This window comes from Lytechinus pictus, chromosome 3, assembly GCF_037042905.1.
Source record: "Lytechinus pictus isolate F3 Inbred chromosome 3, Lp3.0, whole genome shotgun sequence".
Lineage (NCBI taxonomy): Eukaryota > Metazoa > Echinodermata > Echinoidea > Temnopleuroida > Toxopneustidae > Lytechinus > Lytechinus pictus.
Window position 1 is genome coordinate 12925116 of NC_087247.1, and position 12004 is coordinate 12937119.

The following is a 12004-nucleotide window of genomic DNA, read 5'->3' on the forward strand; positions in this document are numbered from 1 at the left end:
CGCCATTGATCCCAAAAAGATTTCCATGACCAAGATAAAAGAAAAATAAGGAATTAAAAAAAAAAAATATTATAAAAGTTTTTAATATCTTGTCAACACGATTAAAGGTCAAGTTTGATTATGATTTTTTTATGTACAAATTTTCGCTTTCTCCCGACTTTCATCAATTTTCTCCAAACACGTCATTTTGTACCCCTTACAATTAGCCCAATTGTAATTGATTTCTTGTAATTTTTTTTTTTTTATTTAGAATCTTATAATGATCCATGGATGTTCGAAGATCGCATTGCTTTTCCTTTGCTTTTTCTTTTCATCGGCCGAGGACAGAAGACATCATCCTATTTTGGATGGTAAGAAATCGCAAGTGGTTTCATACAACAAGCTTAAAAAGTTAAAAAGGTTGAAAAGAAAATATTGTAATGATTATGTTTCTAGTTTAGAGATGGGTAATTAATCATTGAGGGGTAGCCTTGTGAAGAAAGAAGGTGAAAGAAAAGGAGTAGAAGAAGAAGAAAAAAAGAAAAAAAAGAACAAGAAAAAGAAGAAGAAGAAGAAAAAGAAGAAGGAGGGGAGGATAACTGAATAGATTACATAATGAGTGAACATGATGATCCACTTTACTATGAGTTTATTTCATGAATTGATCGTCATAAATCATTAAGTTACACATGATCTAAGTAAGGGTGTAACATTGAGAGAGATCGTGTTAAATCCAATTCTTCGTAAATATCTTTACCCCAACAGAAACTTCAATTGAGCGACAACGTGGAGTCATTTCCTCATCAACAAGTACATCTGGGGAGAAAATATCTCACTCCACAGAGATTGTGGTCAGGACTTGTATTACACGTTCTACCGTAACAACTGCTACAACAAAAGCAACAACTGCATCAACACCCGGGACAACTGCAACTCCAATAGCAACTTCGAACGGAGAAGCAACAACGCCTTTAACTGTCATGTCAACAATCCAGAGGATAGCAACTGCAGCTTTAGCAACATCCAGAGTAAAAAGCACTTCAGTTGCAACTGTTGCAACACCGCTCCCCACGACCAGGATATCGACCGCACCCACCACCACCACCCAAGCAACTCAGACGCAGCAGACAACAACACGACCGACAACTCCAACCATGGGCATCGTAACGACAACGGCGATTTCACCTACACAGACGCGATCTCAAACAGCACAGGTAGCGACAACAACCACCACCACCACCGCAGCAACAACCACGCTAGTAACTACCACAAGAACAAGAGCAGGGACGACCATCCGACGGGGTGATTTGGGATAAAACAATTTGCTCTAAATCTTTGCGATCAGTCATCAACCTCGATCACTAGCGATTAAAGAAAGCAAACATTACTTTCTCTCTTTACAATGTATAGGCTTTCTACAAAATCAACACTTGATTGTCTCTGATACCTTTACGAAATGATGTTTGCTCTACATGCCTTTTGACATTTACGTTCTTTGACCCTAAAATTACACTTATGGGGTGTTGCCAGAAACTTAGGATCAATTGCAAGTCTATATTTGGTTCCTAAATCGATATGTCTTGCAATTAATTGTAAATTAGTGATTGATTGCAAATTGGCTCCATGAAACAAGGAGTTTAATCTGATTTGCTATAACTAACGTTGATCTATCAGTTGTAAAATTGCAACAGAATATTTGCAATTGATCGCAAATATTTTCTTGCAACACCCCCTAAAACTGGTAGTTGGTTTAGCCATGCTATAGGGTCCATGCATGGTTAGGCTTAGATGCTTTATCGCCCAAAACACCAACGCGTTGGTGTTTTGGGCAACGGCCGTACGAAGCGACGGGAGTTAATGTATAATCCTCTAACTTTAAAAATCTGCTTTTTGTTTTAAGTTTTCAGAATGTAAAGAATGTAAAGAAAACAATGAAAATGCCTAGCTCTGTAGCTTCGAATTTCATTCTGCAAACATGAAATTTTAGAACATTTTACGAAATGCACGGACCGGTGACGACCCGGGGTCGATTCGCTTGTCAGCAGTAAGTAGATGCATGAGTTCAAAGCCAGCTGGTTTCAATATTTTTTTTCTTTGCCTTACTTACTTCAGATCGATTATGCGATCTAATAGGGGATCTAATTTACTTGGCGAAAGCCATAAATACATGGATTATTAAGCAAGCCCTGAAAATGTAAATTAACGCATTCTTTTCCCATCCTGGAACAAAATAAATATAAGTGTACGGTCATGAACAAGCCTGAATTTCGATGTATACTGTTTGCTTTTTTTTATAAATCAAGATTTTGCCCGGCGATCAATTCAGCCAAAACTTTCTTGACACGTTCTGCCATTTGGTAAAACTTTTTAACGTAGAGCATCGAATTCCAAATATAAAAGTGGGGTGACCTTTGAATTGGGCATACCTATTGTCTGTTTCCAGGATATCGGGAGTCGACCTTGATAAACACCGGGGCTTGATATTGATCATGGTGTGCAAAAGACCCGGGGGGGCCACTTACATTGACGAGTGGATACCATGCGCGACCAAGAAAACACGTAAAAAGGATGTCTTTTTTCAAGATAGGGCACGTTACGTACGTAACGTGATAAGGGTGCCAAATGAGATTCAACGAATTATTTTTACTTCCCCTTATTTTGTCAAGTTTGACGGTATTAGGTGTGCACACGAGTATCGTCTGCCAAATGTGACACGGGAGGATGAGGATATATCTTGTTTACAAATAAAAGTGTACTAAGGTCAAGGTCGCCGTGAACACGGACCACAGCCATGTGATGAGCAAATTACATTTTGAAATATGAAAGAGCATTGAAAAGGGATTTCCTCTGTTTACACCGTAAGTGTTTTTTTTCTTCAGGTTATGATGTACCGCGCTAGTTGTTACCATGGTTACGGTAGCGAGTTACTCCGAACTACATTATTTTTTAAAGGATGTTTTTATTGTATTCTCTCAAATCAAAATACATATTCACATTCCATAAACAAGTTGTACAAATTATTTGAAACATGATTATAAATTATACAATAAATCCATATCCCATATAATTATACAAATTATACATCAAACTTCAAAGATACTGGAAATTAATACTGATGCGTTTCAACAATTACAAAATGAAATATTACTATCATTATTATTTTCATTTTTTGAACAAGTTCACATCTAGTTACCTAGTTAATGCTTATAGCATTTCCATTTATTTGAAAGCAGGGTAAAAGAGCATTGTAGATTAAATGCCCCGCTCACGGGCATAGCTGCCGCGGCCGGGGATCGAACCCCTGATTATTAATCATGTTAATCGATTGACTCCGGCGTTTTGTTGCACAACTGGAACCAAACAACCCTTTTGCAGGAGGCAACGGGTTAAAAGAGATTTGTCTCTGCATTGCTAGCCATGTATCCGTTGTTATGTCTAAATATCTAAAAGCATATCAGTTATCCTCGTTACCCGAACTGCCAATTTCAGATGCAGTACTTGGCCTCATTTTTCCACCATTATATTGCATTTCAGCTACCATTGCTACACGAGCACATGAACATTGAATTGCCATTCGAAGTATCGGAAAGGAAGATGTTTAAAAAGTAGGTACAAAAATGCCAAACTGAGCATTATATACATGGGAGATTGTATGAGGTATATGAGAAATCTTATCATTCGATGTAAAATATGTAGATCTTGTGTCTAACTTTTTCCATTTTCAATAATAGATTATTTTTATTTGAAAACATTGAAGCCTTTCGTGTCTAAGTTGTCAATTTTAAATTAGTAGTGATGGTGGTGTTGGTGCTGGTGATGCTGCTGATGGTGGTGATGGCGGTGGTGGTGGTGGTGGTGGTGGTGCATGGTGGTGGTGGTGATGATGATGATGATGATGATGATGATTATGATGATAATGATGATGATGATGATGATGATGATGATGATAATATGATGTTGACGATGATGATAATGACGACGATGATGATAATGATGGTGAGACATGATTATGACGTTGTTGTTAATGATTATGATGGTGATAGTGATGATGATGAAAACGATGATGATGATGATGATGATGAAGAAGATGACGACGACGATGATGGTGATGATGATGAATGATGTTGATGATGATGATGATTATGATGCTGATGATGACGACGACGATAATTTTTATTTTTCTATCTATCTATCTATCTAGTTACCTATCTGTTTATCTATCTATTCATCTATCAATCTACCTACATGTTTGTCTGACTGTCTGTCTGTCTGTCTATCTATCTTTCTGTCGACTCATTACATCTATTAATCTATCTATCTACCTATTATCTATCTATCTATCTACATACCTATCTATCTTCTTATCTATATCTATCTAATTATCTATCTATCCATCCATCCATCCATCCATCCATCCATCCATCCATCCATCTATCTATCTATCTATCTATATGTTTGTCTGTCTGACTGTCTGTCTGTGACAGTCTTGTCTATCTATCTTTCTGTCGACTCATTACATCTATTAATCTATCTATCTACCTATTATCTATCTATCTATCTACATACCTATCTATCTTCTTATCTATATCTATCTAATTATCTATCTATCCATCCATCCATCCATCCATCCATCCATCCATCCATCCATCCATCCATCCATCCATCCATCCATCCATCCATCCATCCATCCATCCATCCATCCATCCATCCATCCATCCATCCATCTATCTATCTATCTATCTATATGTTTGTCTGTCTGACTGTCTGTCTGTGACAGTCTTGTCTATCTATCTTTCTGTCGACTCATTACATGTATTTCTATCCACACTTTGAATACATAAGGGGTGGAATCAGTGGAAAACAACCAAGGAATACATTATATTTTTTAAGGTTTATTTGTCGAGAATTGAAAAACTATTTCATATCTTTTCTAAAGAAAATGATATTTTGATTTTATCCAAATTACTCATACAAATGATTATGCATATAGAAAACTCTATCGATTCCTATAATATAAAAGAAAATTGCTGTGATGGTGTACTTAATTGGAGACAGCTGCAACATATAGCGTTCTGTATGGGTTAAATTAGCAAATCTTAAATTATCATAGCAGATTTAGCTCCTTTCCGAATGAAAACTCAATTTCTTTCATTATTATGAAAATATAATGTGATAATATCAGTGTATATTATACACTTTTAAATAAAGGTGGACAAAGAGAATAGGTAATCCTCGTTAACAAATCAAACTTCAGGGACAATCCAAAAGGAGCAATTCTGTCCCGTTTCAAGGTATATATCAAGGCAAAATTTGAAGAAAAATGTAAATTTGATAAAAATGGATTAAGCTTCGGCCGTTTGGAATGAATCCCTTCACATTCTCACCCACTGGCGTACAGATGTGGGGGCTTGGGGGCTCTTCCCCTCCCTGCCCCCCCCCCCCCCCAAAAAAAATCATGACCAAGAAATTAAAGGAGAAAGGAAAGAAATGGAAAGGGAAAGGGATTGTGATATTATTTTCTGAATATTATGTCAAAATCTATCACAAACTTAGAGTTTTGTATATAATAAAAATGCGATACGCCGTATCGAGCCCCCTCAAAATTTCTGGCTCATTATGACACTGTTCTCACCTGTATGTCTCCTTGTCAAAGGGACTGGATTCTTTTGGCAAAATTTCAATACTTCGTTTCACCGGTTAATGTAATAATAGTTATACAATCGACTCTGCAGGTACATTACATTTACCGGAATACTTTATTTAGTAATATGATTAAATATTGCTATTATATCGTTACAAACGAAATAGAATTCGCTTCTTCAAAGTAAATCCTACGATTATTGAAGTAGCAACGTTGTCAGGTGTTTTGGTAACAGGTTACATTGTTTTAATGCCTAAGCTTTAATTTATTTGATCAGTTGATACATTATTCTGAATTTCTGGTAATTAACTATCAATTTGCAAAGTTCATTACAACATTATATTGGATTGAACAAGTTTTATAAATTAAAGTGCGGACAGGTAGAATTCGGACTTCATGGTGCCTTATTATATGTTAAATTCAAAGATCGTATTAGCCGTGTATACAAGTGACTTATTAGATTAGATTAATGACCAACTATCATAAGTAATTCTTTCACAAATAAGTGAAATATAAAACAACATTGAATTGAATTCTCTTTATCACCTATGGTTTAGACAGGTAGATTCAGAAACTTGACATATCATCAAAAGTAATCAAATTAATGTGTTTGATTCATTACAAATAATATCATACTTCGCATTTTCTATCATCCTGATATGATATAAATATGAGTTTTAGAGTAGTTGAATTCATTCGATAAGATATTTTGCCGAATTTTTTGTTCTTTACTGCAGTTATTGTTTGTGAATTTTCAGCTCTGTGAAAGTACATCAACAAGGTTAGTGCTATACGAATAAACCTTTTCTTCTCCCTTCCCTTAAAAAGATGCTATAGACTTTACCATGTTTACGTTTGCTATTCCTATGTTTTAGTATCTGCATCATTCCCTCTTTTTAATTTGTTTTTACATTTGTCTACTTTTATTTTTAAAATATGATTTACACACAAAACTGGTAGGATAAAATTTGTGTAAATGCAAAAACTATATTTTCAAACTATCATCAGTATAGCTTCATAAGCCAAGCGATTGAAGGGGCCCAAGCACGGCGCATGCGGACAAAATTTCGACCGAGCGAACGAATGCTTTGGTCTTTTTTAAAATGAAACTCTAAATTAGTGATAGATTTCAACATGATCTTAAAATGATATCATATTTCACCCTTTCCTCTGCTTCCCCTCCGTTTTCTTTTTCTTCCTTGGACCTGGAATTTTTGGGGAGGGGCAGTGCACCAAAGCCCCCGCCCCCTCTTCCTTCTGTATGTCAGGGATTAGCTATAGGCCAAAGCTTTCAGCAATTTGACGCCAAAGTCCCATGGTATAAGGTTTGATTAGCTGTCTGCTACCCCATCTTTGAATGTATATTTTGCATTTACAATGGTTATATCCGACATTTATCATATTTTTTTTCAACCGATTGTTTTTTCTTTCAGATGAAGGTCGCTATCGTTGCCACTATCCTCATCAGCATCTCCATCGCACTTCATTCATCAGGTGAGATCATTTTGAAAAGTCGCCCCAAATATAGGGGTCGTTTCACGAAGCATTTGTCACTGCCGTTATCAGCTACTGAAACCCTACGATCTGATTAGCTAATAACAATTTGTTATTGACGAAGTGCTTCATGAAAGGCTCGACTTTTTGCAAAGGCTATGATTTCGACGTAGGTCAACGGCTAGTACGGGTGGAATACTTAGCTTTGATTAGCTGATTGAATGTCTGACTTTGTGAACTTTCACAAGTTCGCCGATTGACAAGTTGCCATTGGTTAAAAGAAACTAATGATAATGATAGAGGCACATGGAATCCATATGAACAAAACATAATATGTATCATATATAATTTGAAGAAAAGAGCAATGTTTTCTATGTAGCAATGTTTTCCCGGCGCGGTGTTTTGCCAGGAGCCCCGCATTTAGCCTTGTGCACCTTCGTGGATTTAGGGGCAAACTGGGCTCTAACCCCCCCCCCCCCCACCCCCTTCATCCCTTCCTATTTAGCCCCCGAGATGGGGGTAGACTGGCATTAGGTTAGGAAATTTGTTTGCATCCTTCGATGTTTGCTTTGGAAAGTTCCCGTTATCTAACATGGACAAAACTGGACTGTCCTCAGGGTTATGTATAAAAATAATATGCGGTACACTCCCCCCCCCCCTTATAGTGCCACTTTTGGAAACGACATAGTGCCATTTATTTCCTCTACACAGACAAGAAGCAAATATTGATTGTGTCAACGAAAAAAAAAATTAATAATAATGTTTCAGTGCGATCTTATAGTGCCACTTTTTGGAAACGACATAGTGCCATTTATTTCCTCTACACAGACAAGAAGCAAATATTGATTGTGTCAACGAAAAAAAAATAATAATGTTTCAGTGCGATCTTTGAGGTAAGACGTAAGTAATTATTATCACTATCTTGTGATTTATACCTTCCAGCCAACCCCATTGATTTGGGATGCAGTATCGCGAGGAACGTCGTCGAGTGCTATCTCTCGCAGCTCTGCCCTCACTTCAAGCCTGAGGACATCCTCGACTGCGACAAGGAGCTGATGACGAGCACGATGCCGGTGGTCAACGACTACATGGTATCCCATTATCTTAGGGAAGCGCACAAAGATAAATTCTGTGACGGTGACGGTCAGCGGTTCGGATCAGCCTGCGCCGTGCTCGATCACGTTTGCTTAGGGAGGGATACATTTGACATCGATTATTGCGGAGGTGAGTCACTAATGTAGTGATTATTAATGGATAGATGGAATGATTAACTGACTGATTGACTGACTGAATGATTGGTTGATAGATGGATGGTTCATGATTTTTGCCTCGTCATAAAAACATAACAATGGACTTCATAAAACCAATGGGCTTGAAGAGGATAACCCACAAAAGCTCATAAGCCAATCTCTAGTGGGAACAATATGGTCGGCATGGGCAGGAGTTATTACAGGGGCCATGGGCGACATTCATGCTATTTTCTTTCAAGTGATTAAAAAAGAGAAAACGCAGAGAAAAATAAAAGATAGGGGAAGAAGAGTTTTCCATGAGGAAATAAGAGGGGAATGGTGATAGAGAGGAATGCACCTGAATGAAAACCATTCTCTCTTTTTTTTCCGTTGATGATCAGATGATGCCAATTAATTTGCCTGTCCCGTGAAAGTGCCACTGCTATATTGCACCTGGGATTTAGTGCCGGTGTCCCATGCGCTTCATTAAAATGACTTCTTTTTTTTAAATCTAAGATTGTCAAGATTGCTATTTTCAGAGAATTTATTGCGCTCCAACACGCATGCATGTAATTATGTTAAAAAAAAATCTTCTTCAAAAGAAATAGAAAATAGATTATTTATTTATTCTTTTTAAAAAATAAAGAAAGAAAATGAACCGATGATTACATTTTGTTTGTTGCTCTCTGATCGAGCAGGCTTATTAGGATTTATGAATGTACATACCAAGTATAAACTAATATCCCAACTGCTTTTAATGGATATAATTGTGTTTATCATTCAAATTAGTCGTAGACATTCTGCGGAAATCCTCTTTAAAAAGTTTTAAAAGGGCGAGTTTTTTTTCTTGGTATGATCGTGATGGTCGTCCTATTTCAGAAGATGTATTCTTTCCTGATTTCATTTTTGTGCTTTCCCCTAGCTGGTGCAATACCGGGGAGCGTTTCATGGAACGCCTTGTCCGAATGTTACTGTAGAAACTGCACTTCCCAGCCAATCAGAATCAAGTAAAGTTGTCAGATCTTACAACTTGTCAGATTACAAATTTAGATGAAAGGGTCCCCCGGACCCTGCAAGAGCAATGAGTCTAGAAACATCATCACTTTATTATGATGATTATTATATCTTATCAGTCTGATATTTTGTCCCCCCCCCCCTCACTTCTTTATTCTTTTTGGAGTCCAACAATTGGACCTCTGATGTAAGTCGTCAAACATTTAAGGATTAATTGCAGTTTGGATTTTTTTTTTAGATTGTCAGAGTAAATGCAAGTTATGCTTGCACCACAATTACTTTATCTTTATTTTGTTTTTGTTTTTTATTAGAAACAAATCAACGATTTCGCCGCAGCGGCTCCTTCTCTGGTAGTCATTCTGGCTCACACTCGGGTCTCGTACATGTAATATATAAACAACCTGCAACCAAACCACCAACAGCCAAGCCCGAGGTAACAGAGAAGGCAACAACAGAAACTGATTGTGACACATCTGATGAAGATGCAACCACCGCAGCTACAACATCAGCTGCCACTACAACCCCAACACCCACAACACCAACGACACCTACCACTCCGACAACACCCACAACACCAACTACACCTACAACACCAACGACACCTACCACTCCGACAACACCAACTACACCTACCACACCAACTACACCTACCACACCGACGACTCCGACTACACCAACTACTCCTACGACACCAACTACTCCTACGACACCCACTACACCTACGACACCTACCACTCCTACAACACCAACCACACCTACAACACCGACCACACCAACAACTCCGCCGACTGAGCCAACAACATAGCTAGAATTGGAAAGTGTTCCTATTCCATAACTTGGAATAGTCAGTATTCTTACAAAGAGTTGCGATTGATCTGATCAACCACAACTATGGAAAGCCAGCAACGCCAACATCTAAAATGCCCGTTTGTTCAAAACGCTTTCTATATGTATTTTCACATAGGTCTCGTCTTTTGTTTTGTTTTCTTGGCAATTCTGTATACTCCTCTTTGTTTACAAAGGACATAGTGCACATTTCCTGAAGAAAACAAAATATGACATTGATAGATTTCCATATAGGTAAGGTTGATTGGATCAATTGCAACTCTTTGTAAGACGGGGCCTGATCTATATTACCAGGTAGATCGAGATCTACATGTAAATATCGATATGGACTGCATATGGAGGATGCCAGTTTGACCGAGGACATGGTCAGGCCGGGCGGTACGGGAGCATATGAGCCGAAACAAACCGGGAAACAAACTTGAAATATGTCTAGATTATTTATTAAAGCAGCCCACATTTTTTATGATTATAGGCCTGATGATTTAAATATTAAAGAGATCTAGGCCTAGACCTATCTGAACAGTTACTGGGTATTGCAACAGCTAATCCCAGATCTACACTGATAACAATAATTTAAACAACGCTCTTTACTATGTGAATCGCAAAGTAGTTGTTTAAACATTTAAACAAGGGTGTAAAATCTTAAACAACACAGTTTTAATTCAAATATTTAATCATCAATAATTGAGGCATCGTTGTTTAAGATTTTAAACACTTGTTTAAATTGTTTTAAACAACTACTGTGCGATTCACATAGTAAACATTGTTGTTTATATTATTTTTAACAGTGAAAAGTTCTAACGTTAGATCTGTTATATTCATGTTATTAGGAATAGATCTAACTGTACATTAGTCGTCTTTTCTGGGATTGTCTTTTTTTCCTAACGTTAACTTAAAATGAGCCAACGCACTTCAGCCGAGCAACTGGTGACGAGTACAGAGAAAAGTGAAGTGTTTTTGCATTAGATATACTCTAACTAGACCTAGATCTATAGCTATAACTTAGGCCTAGCCTAACTTACTAACGTTAGACTAGAGTTATATAGATCTAGATCTATAGCGTTAGATCTAGCTTTTTGTTCTAACTTAACATTAGGTCTTACCTGACTTTTGCGAGCCTTGATGATTGATCAACGATTAACTTGTTTCAATACTCTTTCCTATACATGTAGGCTTAGGCTAGTGTTGTTTTTAAACAATATTCAGTAACATATTAGGGATCATAGAACAAGAAGTCAAGAGTGCTATCGTATCGAATATATCGAATATGCCATTTCCGGTACGCACACGCGCGCACGACACGCATAGGCATGCGCATAGGTCACGATGCGCAAGTTTGTCATATAAGATTATTTAAGATGTATTCTTTATGTGTAATTAGATTATCTCTATAAATATGAAAATCATCAGTTAAATCGCGCTAGTATTATGGTATCCGAAATCGCCGCAATAAGCAACCCTTTTTACGTATTCTATTTATGTGTAATTAGATATATATCTCTATAATATGAAAATTATCAGTTTAATCGCGCTAGTATTATGGTATCCGAAATCTCTGCAATAAGCAAACTTTTTGATGTAATCAAATGTTGATCTCGACCAAATTTCTTTTTAATATGACCGTTACTAAGTGACAACGCGCAAAAATCTTGTAGTAAACTATGCCAATTTCCCTTGGTGACCACCTTAGTTACTATAATTGTTTTGCAGGCAAAGTGAAATATATGACCGCACCAATCAGATGACTGGATTATTCTTTTAAAAAGAAGTTTATGCATAATAGTAACACAAAAATATTTGC

At 37.1% G+C, this 12004-nt stretch overlaps 1 protein-coding gene across 1 annotated transcript; it reads left to right on the forward strand.

Annotated features, from left to right (window-relative positions):
• The first annotated feature begins 959 nt into the window (after positions 1-959).
• On the forward strand, positions 960-10162 carry LOC129255883 (integumentary mucin C.1-like). The gene is made up of 4 exons (XM_064097944.1): positions 960-1238; positions 7054-7114; positions 8057-8338; positions 9669-10162. The coding sequence occupies exons 1-4, from the start codon at positions 960-962 to the stop codon at positions 10160-10162; spliced, it is 1116 nt and encodes a 371-aa protein (XP_063954014.1).
• The last annotated feature ends 1842 nt before the right edge of the window (positions 10163-12004 follow it).

Bases quoted from the DNA above. Each gene is read 5' to 3' on its own strand.
- LOC129255883 (XM_064097944.1), top strand. From the start codon at position 960: ATGTCAACAATCCAGAGGATAGCAACTGCAGCTTTAGCAACATCCAGA. The intron at 1,239-7,053 runs GTAACTACCACA...TTTTTCTTTCAG, and splicing joins CCGCAGCAACAACCACGCTA to ATGAAGGTCGCTATCGTTGC. The intron at 7,115-8,056 runs GTGAGATCATTT...TATACCTTCCAG, and splicing joins CATCGCACTTCATTCATCAG to CCAACCCCATTGATTTGGGA.